The sequence below is a fragment of the Channa argus genome, chromosome 15 (genome assembly GCF_033026475.1).
Source record: "Channa argus isolate prfri chromosome 15, Channa argus male v1.0, whole genome shotgun sequence".
In the NCBI taxonomy this organism is placed as follows: Eukaryota; Metazoa; Chordata; class Actinopteri; order Anabantiformes; family Channidae; genus Channa; species Channa argus.
Window position 1 is genome coordinate 6,367,181 of NC_090211.1, and position 23,869 is coordinate 6,391,049.

The window sequence follows — 23,869 nt, forward strand, 5'->3', positions numbered from 1 at the left end:
AGTAAGTAAGAGTAAGAGTAAGTTTTTACTACATTTATTTGAGAACTATAATTACAAGGTATTTTTAAGATTCGTACTAATAATTTAAATACAATCTGTGTAAAGTATTTTGAATTATAATATTTTGACTGATTTGTGACTTTATAATATAATCATAAAAACTGTGCTTAATGGTATTAAAATAATCTCCATTATTACCAGATGGAACATTAAAGTGATGAGCACATTGATTCATCAATAATTCTACTGCAGTAATATCATATATGAAATGAAATGAAATGAGCTATAATACATTAAGGGTACTTTTACTTTTGGTGCATCCAGTGATTGTTGAGTCCATATTATTGTACATTATTTAAATAGAATTTTAATTACAGGACTTTTTTAACAGTATTTCTACCTTGTCGCATTGACACTTTTGGTGGTCTGGATGTGACATAAAGTCTATTAGTTTTTTTGATAGGTCAGACAAAAAAATAAGAGTTTCTTTATTAAGTTAAAAGTGGATTTAAACCAACTCTAGAAGATGTAGCGAATAAAAACACTTGTTGTGTTGACTATCGAATGAGAAGCTGACTTCAACATGCAGATTCAGGATGCTAGCTCTGGCTCCGCCTCCTGGCCGCGACACAATGGTGCGCTGCAGCTTCTGCATGTAAACAAGTTTGCCCGCTCCCACCTGTTCAGTGTAACAAAGAAAGAAAGCAACTTTGATAACTTCCATCATATCTGGCCTAAAAAGAAAAAACCCGAATCAACAGAAGAGACTAGGACAAAGGGCCGCTGCAAGGTCTTCAGGGACAGGGATACCGGCCACTCTGAGTTCCACTCTCTCTCTCTCTCTCTCTCTCTCTCTCTCTCTCTCTCTCTCTCTCTCTCTCTCTCTCTCGGGGCGTGTTCAAGACAATACACGTCCATAAATTCAGTCACCTTGTGGTGAGACACTTGTGAAATACCTGTTTGCCCACAACATCTTTTCAGTCTTTAATTAAGGTAAGAACTACATAAACTTCTTCTACTTCTTCAAATGCTTGGTGTAAAAATTATTTGAATGAACCGTAAAGACATTTTGAATCATTCACCGACACGGATTAAAACTTCCACTTTATATTTTATAATTAAACCGTTTACATGTGCGTGTTGTAAATAGCTCTCTTTAGTATAAAATCAAAAATGAACTTATATCTTTGCCAATATACAAGTTAAACGAAACTGAAAGTAACAATATTTTTTATGTAGGCTAAAACCCTACTGTAAAAAACACAAAAACATGAACAACTCTCTTCAGGAAACATAATACTACATGAAATATAAACACTGATGATTTTCTAACAGTATGGATTTTTGACTTGTATGACACAATCCTAGGGAAGCAGAAATTGTAATAGGCGAGATATGTTAAGAGTGATTTCACATCCACATCTCAGTTTCCTTTCAGTGGTAGCTTCTGTGTGTGTTTCCCCTTTTGTGCAGATGAAGAGGTGGGCTGTGGTCTGCTGGGCTCTTCTGGCCTTGGCTTGGGCAGATAGGTGTCCGGATGATGGTATATGTGAGCAAGGTCAAACCTGCTGCAACAACCCAGCCAATTACTATGAATGCTGCCCATTTGATCAGGTAAATATGTCTGCACCTGCATAATCTGTGTCCTGGTTTTCCTAAGATCAAAGGCTGTTATCAATCATTGAATTGGAACAGTCTCTTTTATCATAGTTGTATTACTTAATAGAATCTGTATAGCAGGACTGAAAATTATCTTTCCACAATCTACAGGTGCCTTTTTATTGTCATTGCACTAGATATTATGCATTTAAAATTCTGATTTCACCTTGAAATCCCCACAGGGTAGCTTTAAATTGACCAAACAAGCCCATTCTCTATGAAATGGTTTTTGGTTTACTCTGCATCTGCATGTTCCAACACATTACTGACTCTTGTGTGCAAAACCTTGTGTTGACACATTTAACCTTCATTTAACATCTTTAAAGATACATTCATCCAGGTAATGTTAGTCAAAGCTATAAGCATGACTAAACCAAATTAGAATGACTTTTTGTCATTAATGTTTTTTAGAACTATGGATGAATTAACTTCCTAGTAATAGTTTCGTTATTAAAAAATATATATATATACTAATGATACTGAGAAGTTTGAGCTGTACACTTCCTCTACACTCTTTACCACCTCAACATCTGTCCTCATGTTGGTTATTGTGCGGGTCCTTCTTCTTCGACAGCCCACCACAATTCAGTCCACACCACTCAATAAAGCACCCCATGATACTTGTATACTCAGCCACTTCTTCAAAAAAGATTAAGCCCAACAAAGTGATATTATTTAAGCTTTAGTAACATACTTTTTCCATCATATAATTAAATGTGCAAAGAAGATAACTATTCTCTCAAACTCTAAAAGAATTAGGGCTGTACAGTGGAACTTTTCATCCTGTGTGAGGTTTAACTACTATATGAGTCAGATAAAAACTGCACGAGTGATAGCTGTTCTAAAATGTTGATAGTCAAAGTTTTCCTACTATTCCTACCCTCACAGGCTGAGTGTTGTGAGGATCACCTGCATTGTTGTCCTGCTGGCACAATCTGCAATGTAGCCAAATCCAGCTGTGTGAACAGTACCGCGTCCATCCCCTGGGTGAAAAGAATTCCTGCTGACCAACCCCTAATCTCAAAAGTAAGACCAGCAAGCATCGGTTGTGTCTATCATGTTTTCATGAACACAGTTAAAATCCTCAGTAAGAATTTGACCTGTTTAAGGTGAGTCCTTGCAGTAATGTTGTCACTCCCCCTCCCCCCCTGTCTCTGCAGTCCTTTAGGATGATAAGGGCGTACATGGGGGAGATAGATGAGAACATCTGTCCTGATAAGTCACGATGTCCACCTGAGTTTTCGTGTTTGAAGGCTTTGACAGGGTTTGGCTGCTGTCCCCTATCTCAGGTAACGAAACCTTGTAACCATTTTCAAATATTAGTTATAAATTCTGAATTTTTGTAATAATACTACTCCAGTAAAAAGAAGCAACGGACACTTAAATGTGCTTATGAAATGATTTTAGTTAACTGACAATAATTGCTTGAAGTTCTTTAAAGTGACAAACTTGAAAAAATAAAATTGCAGTAACACAAAAAAATAAAACTAAAGAAAAACCGTGAAACCAAGTCCATGTTTGATTCGATATATAAGCTACTCATACTTCAATACTTCCGGTAATAAGGGTGCACAGTGTATGTTATGCAAAACTAAAATGTGTTTTCTAAATTTCACTTACTTCCTGTCCACATAGAGGATCTGTGTTTCTTTGATTATTGTGTGAAGCTTCCCCAACAGACAATGCTATTGTGACAAGGCACTGTAGTTATGTGACACTGACAGAATATGCAGCGGTTTCCTGTATTCTACTGTAAAGTTACACTAAGTTTTAGAAAAAGCCTGTGCCTTTAACTGTCATATATCACAGGTACTTGCCGACTATAAGGCACTTTTAAATGTCATCATGTTTTATTAGTTAAATAGTTTACCAGTTGAAAGTAGATGAAAACCCTAGTTACTAAAATAATTTAATTATTAATCATATAACAATTAATATTTGACCATTATTATTTTTTTCTGATTTTCCTAACTTTTAACAGGGTGTCTCCTGCTCTGATGGAAAACACTGCTGTCCTGAGGACCATCAGTGCAGTGCAGACAGCCGCTCCTGCATTAAAAAAGGTGAAACTCTTCTGCTCACTACCACAACATAACACTAGACATGTTGGAAAAGTGGGACTTTGTGGCACGGCTCAAAACGTGTGTGAATCTACAGATTAGGGACAGTTTGTCCCTAATGATTAAATATACAAAAAAAGGATACAGAAATGACATGGAGTTCTGTCAGGCTCCAGTCTTGGATCTCTTTTGTTCAAATATACACCAGCTGAACAAAAAAACAGTTACCATATAAATATGAGGATTTTGACACAGATTTTCTGGTGTTCTGAGTATATTTGCACAGTTTCCAAAACATTTTCCAATGATAGAAATGATCATACAGCTAATAACAAGCTTATTCACTGATGAGCACTCTTACTAACTTACACACCACAAAAGGTGACCAGATAAACTGGCTTCCTATTTGTCAAAGAATTGAGTTCATAATATACTCATAGACTTTTCAGGGCTGTAAGGTCACCTGAGATTGGTATGCTTACTGTGCACAGAGGCAATGACAATAAGACACATCTTTTTTAATGGCTTGTATTTCCTTAATGCTTTTTATAGCAAAAGCACTTTGAAAAGCCTTATTGTTGAACAGTGCTGGAATTAGACACTGAGCGGTCCTGACCTTTTGATAAATTTCCCTAAGAAACCAGTTGCCTAACCCACTGGTTTTGACTCTGAGTTTTAACCTGGCGGGTGTTGGTGCCAAGTATCTGCTGTTTTCTTGGGTAAAGATAGGACTCTAGAATGTTGGTCAGAGAGTAGTCATTTTCTGATATAAAAGCGACTATTAGTAGCAGTGGTGGAGCTGGACAAGTACGCATAACGGCTGGTCTAAGGAATGATCTGTGGTGCATGCAGATGAAATTGCAAACAGCAGATAGCAGATTAAATGTAGACACAAGGTTTGCTTGAGCCTCCAAACTTTTAGTCATTGCAAGAGAAAGGGCAGCTTTAAAGCATGTTAGATCAGTTCAAAGACAATGTAGTTTGCAGCTAAAAAACTATGTTGTGTGGGACAGCAAATAGAGATAGGTCAAAACATTGTTTCACATGTATACTGGGCTACTATAGGAATACTTAGCCAACTTTTGGCATATTTACTTTTAAATGAATAACTTGTTTTGTTGTTGTAGAGCTTGTGACTACAGTTCTATGCGGCGACGGAGTGTCCGAGTGTCCTGATGGAACCACCTGCTGTGAAACCCCAGAAGGCAAATGGGGATGCTGCCCCATGCCAAAGGTACAAATTGACTGAGCTCTTCATTTTAGATACACACAAGTGAGATTGTGAATGAGTAAAATTATTGATTTGCATGTCCTGCCTTGCCGTCCGGTTATCATGACTTTATGGTCATTTATCGGTTTTTATCGTGATACTCCATATGGCTTCATTATCTAAAACAGGCTGTGTGCTGCGAGGATAAGCTACACTGCTGTCCTGAAGGAAGCACATGTGATCTCAAACACTCCAAATGTATTTCCTTGTCCACGCAAAAAGTGATGCCAATGTGGGACAAACTTCCTGCCAGGATAAGAGCAGATTGGGAGAATCAGATAGGTCAGATTTCTTTTCTGCTTGTTTTGTTATTTTCTAGGAAACCCCCCTATTTAACTTCCTCATTTTGGTCCTCACTGGTGTTGTATAATATATGTGTGTGTGTGTTTTACTTTTTAAGGCGAACAAATGACTGCACAGACAGCTGATAATATTGGATCTGAAAAAAACATCCAGGACACCACAACCAATACAATTTCTCCTTTAGAGAAGGAAGTATCTGTGTCATCAGTTACTAAGGCAGTGGGAGGTGAGATGTCTGTGCATGTATAAAGATACTTTGTGTAGAAACACAACTGCCTTTTTTCTCTGATAAATATTTTGGTTTAGTTTCAACTGGCTGCATTACGTTGAATTTAGGTGTGTCACTGGGTGCATGACTTACTGGCATAGTGTTTCCTGCTATGAAGAGACAAAAACGGAGCTGTGCAAAACATCTACCAAGGTTAAAATGTATAAAGGTATCGCAGCATTGTTCCCACATGTGATACATTTTTAATAGCAGTTTACTGTTACAAATTATAACCAAAGCGACAATGGATTTATCCTTACTAAGCACCAATAACTATTGTCTCTGTATGAAAAGCCTAATTTATCTTTTGGGTGTCTGCTAACAGAGCTCCATTGATTATTTAAAAACAATTTTAAATCAAGACCAATGAGCACACCGTTGCACTTAGTAACACATTCCTGACACACATTCCCAAATTAAAAACTGCCTTCCTTTTGGCAGTCACAGAGCAGCAGCCTTGACCTTACAGGAACTATTCTCCAGAGACAATCAAATGATCCACTGTTATTCATTCAAAGTATGAATTTTCAATAGGTTTTGGACATTGTTGAAGCTCTGTTACACAGGTGCTGATGTTTTGTTTTTTATGTGTTTTTATGAAAGTGTAGAAACTTACTAGCTTTGTTTTACTACTACATTATTTACATCATGTTTCCCTGTTAGGAGCATTTGTTTTTCCTTTTGCTTGTGTTGGTGCATCAAATTTCTTGCTACTTCAGTGCCACCAGCTGGTAACGGCATGATTTAGAAATGACAAGGGAATTCATTTACCAGAAAATGTTTTCTCAGTACTGCCTACTTGATATGTCCTGTATTCTCTATAAGGGCACCGTCTCCACAGTTGCTGTATTTTAAAGGTACATTCTGGTCAAGATGGGTCAGACATGTCCTGCCCCTGTTATTAAAAATGTTAAAATCAACTTCACTTTTTTACTGGATAAAGTGCTCAGATGAACTCAAATAAGCAGGAAACAAATGTTGATTTATCACTTTTTTCTTATTTTTCAATGTGACTGTTTTTTCCAGGCAATTATGTTCCCTGCAATGAAACAGTAGCCTGCAATGATGGTACCACATGCTGTAAAACCAAGGAAGGCGGCTGGGCCTGTTGTCCTCTGCCAGAGGTACAATTGTAAAAATGCTTATGTAATGTAAATACTTTGAATATGTTAGCGATGCATGAATACATTTACATCTGTCTGACCGTGTCATTCCCAGGCTGTTTGTTGTGATGACTTTGAGCACTGTTGTCCAAAAGGTAAGATATGTAACACGGCTGCAGAGTCCTGTGATGACCCTACAAGCACTATACCATGGTTGAGGAAGATACCTCCAATCGCCATTAAGGGTGTGCAGGTTGGGGATGTTACATGTGACAGCACAACCAGTTGTCCAGATGAAACCACATGCTGTAAAACCAAGGAAGGCGGCTGGGCCTGCTGTCCTCTACCAGAGGTACAACTGTAAAAATGCTTATGAAATGTAAATACTTTGAATATGTTAGCGACGCATGAATACATTTACATCTGTCTGACCGTGTCATTCCCAGGCTGTTTGTTGTGATGACTTTGAGCACTGTTGTCCAAAAGGTAAGATATGTAACCTGCCTGAAGAGTCCTGTGATGACCCTACAGGCACTATACCATGGTTGAGGAAGATGCCTCCAATCCCCATTAAGGGTGTGCAGGTTGGGGATGTTACATGTGACAGCACAACCAGTTGTCCAGATGAAACCACATGCTGTAAAACCAAGGAAGGCGGCTGGGCCTGCTGTCCTCTACCAGAGGTACAACTGTAAAAATGCTTATGAAATGTAAATACTTTGAATATGTTAGCGACGCATGAATACATTTACATCTGTCTGACCGTGTCATTCCCAGGCTGTTTGTTGTGATGACTTTGAGCACTGTTGTCCAAAAGGTAAGATATGTAACCTGCCTGAAGAGTCCTGTGATGACCCTACAGGCACTATACCATGGTTGAGGAAGATGCCTCCAATCCCCATTAAGGGTGTGCAGGTTGGGGATGTTACATGTGACAGCACAACCAGTTGTCCAGATGAAACCACATGCTGTAAAACCAAGGAAGGCGGCTGGGCCTGCTGTCCTCTACCAGAGGTACAACTGTAAAAATGCTTATGAAATGTAAATACTTTGAATATGTTAGTGACGCATGAATACATTTACATCTGTCTGACCGTGTCATTCCCAGGCTGTTTGTTGTGATGACTTTGAGCACTGTTGTCCAAAAGGTAAGATATGTAACCTGCCTGAAGAGTCCTGTGATGACCCTACAGGCACTATACCATGGTTGAGGAAGATGCCTCCAATCGCCAATAAGGGTGTGCAGGTTGGGAATGTTACATGTGACAGCAAAGCAAGTTGTCCAGATGAAATGACATGCTGCAAGAACAAAACAGGGGACTGGGCCTGTTGTCCTCTACCTGAGGTAAATGCACACCACGACATACATACTGAGAATTTAAAGACTTTAAATTGGACACAGTGTCCATTAGACGTGCTGGAAGGTACATTTAGTTTCCCTAGTTTCCAGTCTTTAAGCTAAGCTAAGATAACCACATGATGACTGTAGCCTTATTTTTACCTTACAGACATATAAATGATATCAGTCTTGTCATCTAGTTTTTAACTTAACTCAGCGCTTCACTGATCTTTGGCACCAATCTTGTCTGCATCTTTATTTGTAAATTCAGAAATGCAATTGTCACTTGATGTTTGGGACTGAAATTGCCAATCTGTTTAAAAGGCGGTCTGTTGTGACGACCACGAACACTGTTGCCCTGCTGACACCACCTGTGACTTGGCTACCCTCAGCTGCCAGACCACCATAAGCTCAATTCCCTCGAAACTGAAGATGCCTGCATTTACTAAACCAGCACCCACTACAGTGGCCACTACAACCCAAAGTCAGGTAACAGAGGAGGAGAAGAACGATGTGGAAGAAAGGATTCCATGTGATCAGCACACAAGCTGCCCTCGGGACACCACTTGCTGCTTCATGGCCTCTGCTAAGAGGTGGGGCTGTTGCCCACTGCCACAGGTAAAATCTGCAAAAGGTCACTGACCTTTAGAGACTCTTATTCTGAAAATTAAAGCTGCAGTAACTTGCATCTCCTTCTTAGCACCGATTGTGTTACATAGTGTATATAATACTGCAACCTAAGTTACATGTTCATGTGTTAATCATTAATTCGTTTTTTAATGAGTAACAAAAGGAAGCAATGAATATCAATATGATTTCATGTAATGCTAAGGTGTTATTTTTGTCCATAGCCCCAGGACAGGATGACAGTATCACCAATATCACTTTCAGATTAATATTAATTGACTGTAAAAAATTGTTATAGGAAAACTATGGATGAGAAGTGTATAGCAATCCCTGGTGTGGCCAACCTTTAAACTGTTTCACCATATGTAGGCCTATAGTTTGGGGACTTACTTTGCCAAGAACATTTAAAGCCATTAGAGCGCCACCAAGTTATTGTTAAGAATGCAGCCCAAATAGATAAAAGGCTTTAGTTTAGGATGTAAATGTACATTAATGCTTTTAAGCTTCCCCCTGACTTTCCTATATTAAACTTTTTCTCCAATTCTAGCTGAAAAACTCCTCCAGATCACCCGGAGGAGTTTTTCATCATTAGGTGTTCAGATTATACTATCTGGAGGAGCTCTGGAAAAGTATGTTGACCATGATTACAAACCCTATAGTGTGAGCAACAAGATAACAAGTGATGTCATCTGGAGGCATTTTTCAGCTAAAAGAGATATTTTGATATATGGAAGTCAATGGGACGTTAAATGGCATGTATGCATGTATGTACTACCCAAACTAAAAACCATATGAAGTTCAAAATCAGTGAGGGCCTCCTTTATCTATGCAATTATCAAGCGTATTGTCCACAGATCTCTAAAGTAGATACAGTTTAACTTGCGCAATATTATTGCAGCACTCGTGTTTTTCATATTCAGAAGTTGGTTCCTTTCAGGTCTGATTGAAAGAAGAACTGAAAAACAAAATTGATGTGAAAGTAGTATGCCCTCTCTTTTGCTGCTCAGGCGGTGTGTTGCACTGATGGAACTCACTGCTGTCCAAAAGGCTACAAGTGCAATGACCAAAAGACCTCGTGCATTAAAGGAGAATTGGTGATCCCATGGTACACCAAGCTTCCAGCCATCACAAGCATTCAGGCTCATCCTGGCACTGAGCAGTGCGACGCTGTGAATCAGTGTCCTGAAGGCACCACCTGCTGCCAGCTCTCCTCTGGCCAGTGGAGCTGCTGCCCACTGCCAAACGTAAGAAGTGTGTGTGTGTTGGAGGTATCTAGAGATAAGTGGAATAAAGGCAGCTGCTTTGGCATGAAAATATAAGGTGCACTATCAGTATTCAGTTGAATTGCTGTTTTTTTTTTTTTTTTTAATGTAAATTAGATGTCACTACTAACCTTCTGCATGCTGTGTGCAGGCTGTGTGCTGTCCAGACAAGGAGCACTGCTGCCCAGAGGGCTACACTTGTAACATTGCCTCCAAGACTTGTCAAAAGCTCGTCACAGTGGAGGTGGATACTGTCCCACTGACACCAGTGTGTCTGCCTGAGCATCAACCCAACCCCGATCCTTTTAAATTCAAAGACATCCAGTGTGATGAAAAGACCAGCTGCCAAGATGGAGAGACCTGCTGCAAGATGTCTGCTACTACATGGGGTTGCTGTCCATTACCTAATGTATGAATTAAGCACTTTGGGGAATTTGCTTTCTTGTCTGAGGTTGACATCATTGTCATGCTTGTCTGCTAAATATTCTGTTTTTGTGAAAAGCTGGTCAGCTTAGCTTAGCACAAAGTCTGGAAAGACTGTGAAACAATTAACCTGACACACAAATAATTAATCAAATCATGTTTCGAGCATTGATGTTCTGGCAGATGGATTTTTTGGGGTCTTTTTTTTACATTTGGGCCGAGTTAGATTGTTTCACCCTACTTCCCATCTTCATGCTGAGCTAAACTAATTGGCTCCAGGTTCATCTTTGCTGTATAAATATGACTAAATTGTTTGACAACTAATGACAACTATTCTCTAAGCAGCAGTCAATGCGGTATTGAGAATTTAATTGTTTTTCAGTAGGTTTGTGTCACAAAGTATTGTGAAACTTTATGTAGGACATATAGCTTTAGCTTTTTAAAATGGCTTTACAAGTAGCTAGGATAATGATCCAGAACTGAACCGCTTAAGTCATAATGTGGAACAATAACCATATAAGAGTATTCCCATTTTATGGTACATAATCATTTTTTGTCACTGGTATGTAACTTTGCATATGTTGACAGTGAGCTTCATTATATACAGGGTGTGGTAGCAGGATAAGGACGAAGGAGTGTTGTACTGTACATATCAGTCAGGTGACTGCAGTGGTGTTCGTACTTTTACTTAAGAACTGAGTTTTTGTAAATTTTCGAGGCGCTTAGTGGTATTTAAATTTTCTGCTAATATATACTTAACATTTCAGTAAAAATATTACACTTTTCACTTGACCAAATATATATTACATTCCTAGCTAAGACTTTACAAAGAAAGCATCCGCCTATAAAGATATACTACATTTCTACAGATGAGAACAATTAACACTTTGAAGTCAAAACCACCCTGAAAACATTTTATTATATCAGTAATAATAGGCTAGTAATAAAACATATTCCATCCAAATCTTTAAAAGAAGCAGTAATGAATACTTTTGCAAGACAGGACTTTATATGTAATACCTCTATATTTATACCTTTTTTAAAAAAGTTGACCATGTCATGTACCTTCCTACTTCTGTCCTCTCTACAGGCGGTGTGCTGTAGTGACATGCTGCACTGCTGTCCCACTGGCTACACCTGTACTGAAACTGGCGACTGCACCCAGGACACCAAGCTTCACTGGTTTAACTGGGATGTGTTCTTCACCAACAAAAAGAGAGCTCTAATTGTGTGAAACCATCACTCCTGCACTGCTGTCATTTAATATTGCATATAATACAAGATAACATAAATTGATTTTATAATAATTTTCAAATGATCTTTTCATACAGTAGAGGGCTGTCAAAGTTCATTGTTGAATTCAGTTGCACTTCAGTGGCTGTGAGGTTGTGTGATCTTGGAGTTGCAAGTTTTTATCTACATGCATCTAAATGATGTCTGACATAATAATGCTCACTAGTAATGTAACGTGTGGATAATTCCTTGTTATTCTAAGCTTACAGTTTGGTACTTGAAATTTAGCTTCATACACGCAGTAGGTTCTGCTTAAGTCCACTCCTCTGTCAATACTCTGTCAGTACTTAGGGCATATATATGTAAAATGTTTTATGACCATGTGATGCTCTGTTTGATTCCACCTCATGATGAAAGAACAGGTAATGCTGCTGTAGTATTGTTTTCTGTTCAATCTGACATTCGATTATTTTGTGGCATCTCTAATGAGCGATTCTTGTCACCTTCCTGAAATATACTTTTTTAAGTTTGTGTTTAACACTCACAATGGAGGAAACCTGGAGATTAACATGCTTGCAGCCGCTCTATCCCCTTTAAGGAGTCATAACTACATTTTCCACAAAACAAATAAACTGGAAATCATTTTACAACTTGTCTAATCATACTTTGTAGTATTATAGTAAGCTTTCTGATAAAATAAATGTCTTATTTTTACAAACATCTGGAAAACTAGGTGAGGTCACCTCAAAATGCAAGCACCGTGAGCCAACACATTCTTACTGCATATCACGGAAAGATGAAATGGAAAACAATGGCAATTACAGCTCATGCTTGATTTTGATAGGCACACCTGTTTAATCTATGAAGCACCCAGGGTGAAGGTGACAACATACAGTGGATTTCTGGTTTGTGGTCAGTTTTAATTTTGTATACATATATATATATATAGAGAGAGAGAGAGAGAGACAGAGAGAGAGACATACATCTTAGGTTAATTGGTGACTCTTAAATTGCTTGTAAGTGTGAATGGTTACCTGTCTGTGTCTGTCTCTCTGTGTTGGCCTTGAGATAGACTGGAGACCTGTCCAGCGTGGATGATGCCTCTCACCCAATGAGCGCATGGATAGGCTCCAGCCCCCCACAACCCAGAACAGCACATGTGGTTACAAATATTGGATGATGGCATTTGCATCATTCCGTTATCAACATTCATGGATCCTCCATCTTTCATCTTGTGGCCAGATCGTGTAAATAATAATATGCTATTACAATAATTTGAATACTGTACAGACTCATATTGTATTTGAAGCCTTGAAACAAGACTGCTTCAAGGCAGTTTTGTTTTCATTTTTATAGGTATATTTTATTCAAAAACATATTTTTATGGCTTGACCAAATCAGTTTACCATCACTGTAATCTGGCACTCTAATGCTGTAACAGTAGATTTTGCTCAAACATTAATTATGAAAAAGTGAAAATTTTATTTTATACCTAACCACTTAATCATCATTCACTTCACCGCTGATTAGACTCTTGATGAATGGGAAAATTATGAAACTGTATTGTTTGAGCCTTTTTTGACGTCATGCTTTCTATACCCATTTGTGAGCAACGTAAAGGTATGCTATAGTAATACATTAAACATCCGGCTAAACCATTTAAAATAAAACCCTGAATTACGGACGATTTCAGTGGTGGACTAGTAAAACGAATTTTCATCCAGGTTGGTACCAGGTAACATTTGGCCTGGCCCAGCAGAGGCGGGGCCGGAAGGGTGACCTGGGGTCTGCCAACCCCCTAATTCTGATTTACCACCCAGGTACCACCTCCTGCGGAGTAACAAGGTTGTAGGTACCTGCTGTAATACAGCACAATAAAAAAAAAAATCACTGTCATTATTAATAGATCAAATTTTATTATTAAATTTAAGGTGGTTTTTATTTATATTTTTTCACATTAGAATTTTGCATCAGATGCAACCAGGCACATTATCCCTGAACATTTTAACCTTAAAACCTTTAAAAGGATTTTTCATTTATTTTACCGCTTTAATGTATTAGTGGGTTCGCTACTTTCAATTATATCAGGCATCGATATACTTAAACCAGTACTTCTACCACTGGGTTTGTTTTTTTAAACATATATTGTACTTTGGACCTGTCTGTAACAAGACGCTTTTATTTTGAATACAAACTACATCACGTCCGGAATGTTCCTCATTAACTCCGGTCAACTTGACGTTTCTCCCTTTTAGTTCTGACGTATTAAACCTTCTTCCCAAGATGGCGATACACCTGTTTCTCTCGCGGTGATCACTGCTGGTTTATGCCTGAAAATTACATTTATCACCTGGTAGAAAGAGACATTAAACTGGCGACGTCGTGCAGTACACAGCTGCTGTACGCTCCGTCTCGCAATATGTCCACAGAGGAGCTGTCAGCCTCGGACAGCGAGGGTGTTTTTGCAGGCGCAGGAGAGCGATGGGCACCGGTCGGCGCCGTGGCAAGTCCCGAGGACGAGAGCAGGAGCGCTGGGCAGCCGAGGCAGAGAGGCTCGTCCTCGGCCAGCGAGGAGGAAATGGCTGCCCGGCTGAAGAAGCTGGAAGAGGAGCAGGACTTGTTGAACTCTTCTTTGCTCGCCCTCACCTCGCACTTTGCTCAGGTGCAGTTCCGACTGAAGCAGATAGTTCACGCCCAGAGCGATGAGAAGGAGAGGATGCTGGCCGAGCTGGAGGAGTTCGCCTTCAGGGGCTGCCCGCATGTTGTGGGCTGCAGAGCTCAGGATGCCAAACATCTGGAAAACTCGGTGAGGTCACCTCAAATTGCAAGCAACATGAGCCAACACATTCTTACTGCATATCATGGAAAAGATGAAACAGAAAACAATGGGAATTACAGCTCATGCTGATTTAGGTAGGCACACCTGTTTAATCTATGAAGCACCCAGGGTAAAGGTGACAACATACAGTGGATTTGTGGCTACTTTATGTCTCTGTTTGTGGTCAGTTTTTTTAACTGATGTCTGTGACTTTCAAACACTCGCTGCATATAGAAGCTCACATTCGTGGACCATGTGCATGAGCTTTTGGACACAAAGATTGACACTGTACTCCCTCAAGTACACAGATAATAATTTCAGGCATATAAAGATAGTTTTACACTCATGCACAGTGGCTGTAAGCGGTGTCAGACCTGATCACGTTCACCTCAGCCATGGATGTGACGTTTCTGATTTTAAACCGATTAAAGCGTACCTGTTGCGTCACACCGCTGCACCCAGGGATCTCTTATCTGTGGTGGAAAATGTTCCTTTCTGCCACAACTGTGTGACTCACACAGGTGCAGGCTCAATGAAAATGCCTCTGGCCTGTTTAATGAAGGCCTCTGTGTACACAGTGGTGTGGGAGCAACCTGCTTTGTTTCCTGCCATTGCTTACTGTGCATTTACTCTTCAGTAAAGCCATGGCCTCATGAACGTATTGTAAGCATGTGATATATCATTTCTGCGTATCCTATAGCACACCTGAATGTCTTTTTTGGTTTATATCTCCCTTTGTTGCATGCTTTATTCAGGGGGATCTGGTGAGTATGATGCTTGATCTCTTTCAGAGTTTGGCATGTGTAATTCTACAGACAAACACTGTTATAACATGAATACAGGGAATTTTATTAAAACATTTTTGCACAGTACCTCCCCCCGTGCAATGATACACAACCTAGTTTACATTAATGTTGCTATGGCCACTCACTAACGTCAACATCATTGTGTGCGTTTCTCCTGCTAGAGTGAGAGGGAGAAGAGGGAGCGCCTGGAGGCTCAGAGGGAAAAACAGAAAGATCTAATTTTCCAGCTAAAGACACAGCTGGATGATCTGGAGCGCTTCGCCTATCAGGAGGGAAGCTATGATTCACTGCCACAGTCTGTTGTCATGGAGAGGCAGAAGGTGGGCATGTGGAAATGTGAAAATACGACATTTGCCTTTGGAACTGGGTTCACTTCTTTGTAATGTATGATATGGGTAATAGGTTTTCTAATCAAGCATTAATCATTTTATTTACTCTGGTATCTAAGATAAAATAATTATTACAACAGCCTTAGTGAGAGACACAAACAGATGTAATCTACAAGGTTTTGTTAAATTAACTGCGGCTGCCTGTTTGGTATGCTGAGAACATAGCATGGTGTTTACCTGGTTCAGATCATGTGTAAAAAGTCAAACATCAGTTATTAAAATCTTGCAGGGTTTATTCTGTCAGTATTAATGCTACTCTTTCTTTTCATCTGCTGCATTGAAAATTAAAAAACGTTGCTAATATGACGTTATGTTGTGATTGAAAAGCTGGGAAGCTGGAATCTACTTGGTGAACACAGTGGAGCATTCAAATGCTAAAGATCAGGATATTTATCGTTAACCTGACTGATATTTTTTAGGTCATCATTGATGAGTTGATCAAAAAGCTGGATGTGAACCTGAATGACGACATTGGGAACTTGTCACCTGAAGAGCTGAGGCAAAGAGTGGATGCTGCCATTGCTCAGATAGTGAACCCAGCCAGAGTAAAAGAGCAGCTGGTGGAGCAGCTCAAAACCCAGATCAGAGACCTGGAAATGTTCATTAACTTCATCCAGGGTATGCAAGCTTATATTCAGTATGAGATGTTTTGTTAGCATGTTTGTTAGCAGTTTTATTTCTTTTTTTTAATGAATAACCTTTTCGTTTTCTTCTAAAAGATGAGGTGGGGAATCCTTTGTTGTCAGATGGCAGCTCTCAGCCACAGGCAGCAGGGACTAATGCCAGAACACCAGGGGTGAAGAAGAAAGGTCAGTCAATATATATCCAATTTGTAATGTTCATCTTCTATGAGAGTCAAATGCAGAATTCGGTGAACACTGGAGTAAATTGATATATTTGGCCAGAGCGAGTTGGAGAATGCAAAATGTAGAATCTGTTTTGGAGTTTAGTTCAGTTTCATAGCATTTTCAGTCCATTCTTCAGTTTAGCCACAAAATATGATACTGCTTGAATATTAAAACAAGTTCATTACAGTTAATGAGAGATATTTTCACAACACATGGGAAATTTGGCCTAAGAAAATGTGACTTCTATAATTAGTCTGGTTTATAAATTCAGGGTTAAAATTTGGCATAATCTGTACATCTAAAAGGCAGTGTTGCTCTCCAGTAAAAATATATCCTGATGATTTTCCTTGTCTCAATGCAGTGGACCCTGAACAGGCACAGAAGATGCGAGAGACAGGCTTACAGTTGATCCAGAAGGCTCTTGCTGTGCTGCAGATCTTCGCTGCGAGTCAGTTTGGTTGCGCAGCTGGCCACGTCCCCCACAACATGTGGCCCCAGGAGTCGGCCGGGCAGGACTACGGGCCCCTGTTGCAGCAGCTGGAAGCAGCTGTAGAGAAGGTGCGAGTATTAGGTTCCCGCAGACAGCCCTCCCTCGAACATGTTGTCAACTACACCAGCAACTCAGCGCTGGGGCCCCGAGATGAGCTGACAACATCTGTGAGGAAGGAACTGGCGATTGCTCTGAAAGGCTTGTTGGCTCATGGTCTCTTTTTGCCCTCCCAGACAATGAGTCTGGTGCTTGCACCAATCTCGTGCCTGCTGCCTTATAGACCAGCTACCAAGTCCATGCACCCATGGGAACTCTTTGTTAAGTACTACCACTCCAAAAATGGGAAGGCTTTTGTGGAGTCACCAGCCCGCCAACTTTCACAATCCTTCAGCTTGCCTGTAGGGGGCGGCCCAGTGACTGTGACCCCTAAACAGTCTCTGCTGTGGGCCATTCACACTGTGCTAAATGAGCACGGACGCTACAAGCGAGGACCGGATACAGAGTTCAAAGCTCTGGTGTGCATGGCCCTGAATGAGCAGCGGCTGGTGTCGTGGCTGAACCTGCTGTGTAAGTCAGGGACTCTGGTACACCCACACTACCAGTCCTGGAGCTACATGGCTCAAACTGGCTTTGAGGGAGCCCTGCGTATTCTGGGCCGCCTCAGCCACCTCAAATTCAATCTACCAGTAGATCTTGCTGTTCGGCAGCTAAAGAACATCAAGGACGCTTTCTGAGGAGGCAAAAATTCTATGTAAAGTAGAAAAACTTCTCTCTTGGAAATCCAGTATTCTATTGGCTACACTACTCTTACCCATCATTCAGGACCAAAAACACGACTTTTTGCTTCAAGCATGTAACCTACATAAGGTTATGTAAGCAGCCATTATTTAAAGTGAAATTGAAAATATGTGATTTCAGTGCATGCAGGGATGGTTATGTTGTGTGCACCACAAGCAAGCATATATTTAAGATGCCAAAAAGAAGACAATGCTACTTTTACTGTAAACATGCCTTAGAATTGGGATTACCTCATCTTTAGTAAAGCCTTCCTGACCTTTACATCCTGTGTTTATTATACAGTATGGAGTCATTCCCATGTAGATGATAGTGCCCTGACCTATGCAGCAGATGGATTTGTGCAGTCATCAGTACTGTCATGTGGTTGCCATTGAGACAATCTGGGAAGAAAGGGGATGACCAGAAACGCTTTTTGATACTGTGGATTCCTCACACTAATAAGAGCTTGCTTGAACAGCATCATTATTCTTTTATGGAATGTATTATGTAGGTAGTAGATAATACGTAGCAAACTGCTTGATCGTAAAGTAAAATGGCAGCTCTCAGGTGAACTTGAAATGAAACATTATTACGGTGTACTGGCAAAATGAGAAGTTAAAGCATTTGCCTACAAATATGCAGCTTATTTATAGCACTCTCCATTTAAAACCTCAGTTGTTGCATGATGTGTTTCAGTTATGTGAAAACCTTTTTGACCCTGTATGAACCACTGCTTTTTTCCTATTCCAAGTGGAGTTGATAATATACAATAGGAATTTATTTCTTCACATCATAGCTTATACTGGACATGATTGTAGCTCATAAAAGGTCTAGATTTCTTTTCCAGTTTGTTTTTCATATATATTTTGTATCTTCCTGTGACAGCTGAGTTGCATGTACAGTATCTTTATATACTGAATGTACAAACCATAGATGCTATTAATTAGTTTGTATGTGCTGTTCCTGGTTCCCACCTCTCACGTGTCTGTGCAAATAAAACATCGATACATTTTTACTTCCTGAGATGAAAAGTTAATTGCTTTTTGGTGCCCTTTGTGACATGAGTGCACCAGATTTTATCTTGTTTATTTTTCATTATAGGTAATTTGTGTTCTATATTTTAGGCTATGTTTGGAATATAATGTGCTGTATTTATCTTACTGGTATCCCATTCTGTTATTTTTTTGTTATGTTGTGATTTGTGTAAAAGACATTTATTTATTATTTGAAAAGCATATTTTATCTCAACACTAAAGTAGCTGCTGTAATTTGTTTGGTCTGGGAACAACAGTTCATTAAAATGTGCTGTTTGTTATTTTTATTTCATTCCTTTAATCACACAAACTATGTTAAAAGACTAGTGGAGTTTTTTTTTTTTTTTTTTTTACCTAATGTTTATTGCACATCTAGAGCTGTAAACAAATTAAACATAATAAATTAAACTGCTGTGGTCTTTGAGTCTTCACCATTGCATTTAAAATGTACATTTTAGTGCTTCATGCTAGCTCAATGGTAAACAATAAAGCCCATTATTTACAGAATTCTGGAAACTGTATTTTTTTTTCTACAAAAAGGGTCTAGTGAGATGCTCAAATCCCTTTGGATAACTGCTGATCATTTTAGAAATATTCAATAAACTTTTTGATATGAAATTTACTACAAAACAACTAAAATCATAGCTGTATTTTCTTGTGTTGATATTTTTTTTAAACATTGCAAAAACAAACATAAAAAGACATTACAGCTGGATAAATCATGAAATAAAAGTTGAACGGTTGGTGTAATATGTAGATGTGATAAAGTAATTTGTTTGGAACATTTTGTGGAAGAAGCGAAGTTTTTCATACAACTATATGAGCAGTTTATAAATTATTGCAGATAAAACTACAAGTGTATAGAATAGTTAACATAGCCTTAACGTTACTTCACCAAGCTCACTATACAATGCTGCAGATACTATCACATAGATAAGCGAGTCTGCATTCTCATAGTAAGATAAACGGATATTATTCTTTCAAGCGAATACAAAATATAAATTTAAAACAGATTGAACTGTTTACGGAACGAAATTTACATCCGGAAGTGACGTGTTTGAAGGGGGGGGTCAAAGTTCACTGAAACCTTCAGGACTTCCTTTCCTGTTAGCGGTGGCCGTAGAACAGCATCAGTGAGTGCTATTTCCCTTCAAACAATCTTCAACCATCACTCCAAATCTGATCTAATTCTTATTTTTTATTATACCACACTTAAGACATTCATTCCTTTAATTACGTTGTGTCTGTTATTTGGGTGTATTTTTCATTGGTAAATGAGGAAAATTAATAATTACTGCAAGTGTTTCGGCTCCGTATCGCTCATTTCAACATGGCAGCTTCCTTGATGTAGACATTTTCCACTTAGAGGTGTCTGCTATGGGGGCTTATTTTGTGTAGTTATAGTGTGCCGTGTTATATTTAGCGTAAATATAAAGTAGACTCTCCACAGCAACCATCACCGCGATGTGTGTGGCTGTCAAAATAGTTTTAGCTCTGGAAATTAGTACAGACGTGGAGGCTAATGCTAATTTAGCCAGGCACAAATGTCGAGCCGAACTCGTAAAGAAAATCACCCTGTTCACTTCAACTTTGTTTGGTTCACATCGGTAATGTTTCTCCACATGTGTGAAATTTCTCTTTATTACAAAAGTTTAAAAAAAAGTTTCTTTTGTTGCAGAAATGGGCAAGTTCATGAAGCCTGGGAAGGTGGTGATGGTCCTAGCTGGACGCTACGCCGGACGTAAAGCTGTTATCGTCAAGGTAAAAACTGGCTCTGATTGGATTTTAGCGAATCACATTAATGAGTCCGCAAAATACAATCTTGGAGACAGACATTTGCAAAACGCACTCTCCTGCAAATGACATCTGGTTAAATAGTTTTCCCACATTCTTAATGTTTGCTGCCGGGATTGTTCTCAACAGTTAGCCTTCTAATTCTTGTTATGTTTATACAACCAGAATATTTATGCATATCTGTTGTCTGTCCTTCACTGTAAACTCAAATTTATATGTGCTGGCTTTAGTGCCTTTTCCACTTGGTCTAACATCAAAACAGGTGGCCATTTTTAAGTCAAGTCAACCTGCTGTAATTGGATATGTAGGACCTTTATGACATTGCATTATTTATCATCTTGCAGAACATTGATGATGGCACCACTGACCGTCCTTATAGCCATGCTCTGGTCGCAGGCATTGACCGCTACCCCCGTAAGGTGACCACCACCATGGGCAAGAAGAAGATTGCCAAGAGGTCCAAGATCAAGGCCTTTGTGAAGGTGTTCAACTACAACCACCTCATGCCCACCAGGTCAGTGTCCAGCACTAAGAATTATTTCTCGTGAGTGGATATGTTATTGTAGTTGTGTATTAGGCTGTAGTAATGCTTGACAATCTATAGACAGATGGTAACCTTAAGGTTGTATGGGAATAAATGAAATGTTTTACATAATTTGAGAAAGCAAAATGTGTTTGTTTTATATAATATAGAAAGTGTTGGGAGGGAGGAAAATACAAAAAGTCCTGTAATATTATGATGATGATGATTGGGGCTACGTACTATGACACTCTTTGTGCATTATGTAAAGAAACATCCAGTCTGTGAAAAAGATGAGGCTGGCAATATTCTATGTTCAGTGGCAAATTCCTGCCTCTGTCAGACCCTATTGTTGTAGTTAGAACTACAGCATTGCCTAATAAAACATTTGCCATAACATTTCTGTTAAAATGTAGACTGTATATTTCTGTATTATTCAGTGGTTACAGTGCAATGTAATTAAAAGCTTTAGTAAATATAATACATTATGAGTTTGTATTGTCCATATTACTGTAATTATTATAGCAGTATACAAGAAACGCATCAACATTTGATCCCAAAGGAATTGTTAGTGTTGTTGGATGTGAAACTGACACAAAGGGATAGCTGATATGTTTTTTCTAACTATGAGATGTTATTTTATTTCAAACAGTAATCTTTATTGACAGCACAGTCAAAAAGTAACCCATGTTCTAACTCTCCTGTATGGATTTGGGACACACTTTTACTTATTTTACATAAGTCTGAAATGAGTTTGTATGTGTAATTTCTGGTTATTCTACCTGGTGCTGTAAAACAGTTTTATTTAGGACAGGAGATAATAAAGCTATCTTGCAGAAATTATCAATTATCTGAACATCATTGTTCACGCTTCATGACTCAGCTGTATTTGTACCGTCTTTTCATATATGGTCGGCTGTTGTTGTCTCCCACAGTTGAGTTTGAGAATAATAAATGAGGTGTTTGAACTGAATTGGATATAAGGGAATAGTATGTCAGAATTTTATGTTTTAGATTTTTACATGTTGGCTGTCATAGTAACAAGGATTCAGGAAAGAAATGTCCAGCTATGAGCTGTACTGTTTTGGTTCCATGAGAGGTTAGGCTCTTGCGTCCAGTTTGTCATACAGGAAGCCTTACATAAATCTGAGTAGTACTCAGTTTCTGTTGCTGTCCGGCTACTCAGTTGCATGGCTCTTTTTACTTTGTTGATGAACTTTAAAGAAAATTGAAATAACGCAGACAGGTTTAAATGGCTTTTAATTGTTGCTCCCTTTTTTTTCTTTCAGATACTCAGTGGATATTCCTTTGGACAAAACTGTTGTCAACAAGGATGTCTTTAGGGATCCAGCTCTCAAGCGTAAAGCTAGGCGGGAGGCCAAGATCAAGTTTGAGGAGAGGTGAATTTCCTGTCCATTATAGACACGCCATGTTTTTTCTTTTTAAGACAATTTAGTCATTGATAAGGTTTTAGAGCGCTTAAGCCGAACATAATTAATAAATGTATATGGTTTTTACAAATTTAAGTTTGTTTAGTTGTAAATACCAGCAAAAAGAAACAGTTATGAGCAGAATATGAGATTGTATACAGCCTTTTTCTGGAAGAAAATTTATTTGAATCAAACTGGTGTCAACTTTTAGATTGTCATGATTTTGGTTTTATTGGATAAATGTGTTTTAAAAATACTGTATTAATTTCATTACTGATTTAAAAAAAAATCATATTGCTGCTTGTTGAAGTGTGTATGTGCTGGTGGTTCTGACTAGTTGTAGATCTTTGAGGCAGTTAACTGTTTTATAGCAAAATTTTGTACTCATTTGTTAAAAAATGTATTAATTTGTTTTTTCGTTACCAGGTACAAGACGGGCAAGAACAAGTGGTTCTTCCAGAAGCTCAGATTCTAAATTCCCCTCATTTCTCAAATAAATGTTTAAAATAGATTTTGATTGAGTCGTGTTTTTTTTTTTTTTTTGTTTGGCACAACATACATTTGGTGAAATGTAGAAAAGACATGAGGCAGAGCTGGAGGTAGCAGAGCTTAAGATGTTGAGGTTCTCTTTGGGAGTGATGAGGATTGACAGGATCAGGAATGAGGACATCAGAGGGACAGCTAATGTTAGATGTTTCAGGAATAAAGTCAGACAGGCCAGAATAAGGTGGTTTGGACATGTTCAGAAGAGAAACTGTGAATATATTGGTAGGAGGTTTATGGATGTAGTGAGGTAATGAAGTTAGTTGGTGTCAGAGAAGAGGATGCAGAGGACAGAGTTAGGTGGAGGCACATAATTTGCTGTGGTGACACCTGAGAGGGAACAGCTGAAAGGAAAACACGACCTTTGGTGAAATATATTTCTGCTGACAACCTTCTGTATTGCAGTTTGTGAAGTACTGCTAAAATACATACTTATACATACATTGCAGGTTTGAGTCTTGATTTCTTTTTTAAATGGTTGTACATAATAGTTTCCAAAAATGACAAGAATGTCAGGTGTAACTGCAAGTAGAGTATAAATAGGATCTACAAAAACATGATTGGTGCCTTCAAGGAGTATTTAAATAACCACTATGTACTTTTATTGGATTAAACCGCTTATATTCCATGGTAATGAGGTATTACTACATTTTACTAATAGGACAGTATTGTACTCCAAAATCAATGTATCTTGTTATAAGGCTTCCACATGGTATTGAAATAAAAAATGTATATACATGTGCAAAAAAATAGAATGTTTACAATTGACTTCCCCCACAACAATAAAACTAAACATACCTTCAAAAACAAAGTTAAGACGTTGTATAATCACATGGAGTTTCAGAAAATAAATACTTTGTTTGAATTAGTGCT

The 23,869-nt window shown here is 38.7% G+C and overlaps 3 protein-coding genes across 3 annotated transcripts; all 3 read left to right on the forward strand.

Annotated features, from left to right (window-relative positions):
• Positions 1 to 836: 836 nt before the first annotated feature.
• grna (granulin a) lies at positions 837 to 12,197 on the forward strand. Its single transcript, XM_067475960.1, has 17 exons — positions 837 to 993; positions 1,474 to 1,614; positions 2,548 to 2,685; positions 2,820 to 2,948; positions 3,641 to 3,722; positions 4,847 to 4,953; positions 5,118 to 5,271; positions 5,390 to 5,518; positions 6,587 to 6,684; positions 6,779 to 7,015; positions 7,110 to 7,346; positions 7,441 to 7,677; positions 7,772 to 8,008; positions 8,327 to 8,620; positions 9,637 to 9,873; positions 10,043 to 10,300; positions 11,405 to 12,197. The coding sequence occupies exons 2-17, from the start codon at positions 1,474 to 1,476 to the stop codon at positions 11,546 to 11,548; spliced, it is 2,859 nt and encodes a 952-aa protein (XP_067332061.1). The 5' UTR covers positions 837 to 993; the 3' UTR covers positions 11,549 to 12,197.
• A 1,308-nt stretch (positions 12,198 to 13,505) lies between these two features.
• Positions 13,506 to 19,030, forward strand: rundc1 (RUN domain containing 1). Its single transcript, XM_067475966.1, has 5 exons — positions 13,506 to 14,353; positions 15,333 to 15,491; positions 15,980 to 16,178; positions 16,280 to 16,369; positions 16,770 to 19,030. Exons 1-5 carry the CDS (start codon positions 13,874 to 13,876, stop codon positions 17,630 to 17,632), a joined length of 1,791 nt encoding a protein of 596 aa, XP_067332067.1. The 5' UTR covers positions 13,506 to 13,873; the 3' UTR covers positions 17,633 to 19,030.
• Positions 19,031 to 19,761: 731 nt separating this feature from the next.
• rpl27 (ribosomal protein L27) lies at positions 19,762 to 22,964 on the forward strand. Its single transcript, XM_067475910.1, has 5 exons — positions 19,762 to 19,842; positions 20,388 to 20,470; positions 20,848 to 21,017; positions 22,313 to 22,423; positions 22,880 to 22,964. Exons 2-5 carry the CDS (start codon positions 20,390 to 20,392, stop codon positions 22,926 to 22,928), a joined length of 411 nt encoding a protein of 136 aa, XP_067332011.1. The 5' UTR covers positions 19,762 to 19,842; positions 20,388 to 20,389; the 3' UTR covers positions 22,929 to 22,964.
• The last annotated feature ends 905 nt before the right edge of the window (positions 22,965 to 23,869 follow it).

Bases quoted from the DNA above. Each gene is read 5' to 3' on its own strand.
- grna (XM_067475960.1), top strand. From the start codon at position 1,474: ATGAAGAGGTGGGCTGTGGTCTGCTGGGCTCTTCTGGCCTTGGCTTGG. The intron at 2,686-2,819 runs GTAAGACCAGCA...CTGTCTCTGCAG, and splicing joins ACCAACCCCTAATCTCAAAA to TCCTTTAGGATGATAAGGGC. The intron at 8,009-8,326 runs GTAAATGCACAC...TCTGTTTAAAAG, and splicing joins CCTGTTGTCCTCTACCTGAG to GCGGTCTGTTGTGACGACCA.
- rundc1 (XM_067475966.1), top strand. From the start codon at position 13,874: ATGCCTGAAAATTACATTTATCACCTGGTAGAAAGAGACATTAAACTG. The intron at 16,179-16,279 runs GTATGCAAGCTT...TTCTTCTAAAAG, and splicing joins GTTCATTAACTTCATCCAGG to ATGAGGTGGGGAATCCTTTG. The intron at 16,370-16,769 runs GTCAGTCAATAT...GTCTCAATGCAG, and splicing joins ACCAGGGGTGAAGAAGAAAG to TGGACCCTGAACAGGCACAG.
- rpl27 (XM_067475910.1), top strand. From the start codon at position 20,390: ATGGGCAAGTTCATGAAGCCTGGGAAGGTGGTGATGGTCCTAGCTGGA. The intron at 20,471-20,847 runs GTAAAAACTGGC...ATCATCTTGCAG, and splicing joins GTAAAGCTGTTATCGTCAAG to AACATTGATGATGGCACCAC. The intron at 22,424-22,879 runs GTGAATTTCCTG...TTTCGTTACCAG, and splicing joins AAGATCAAGTTTGAGGAGAG to GTACAAGACGGGCAAGAACA.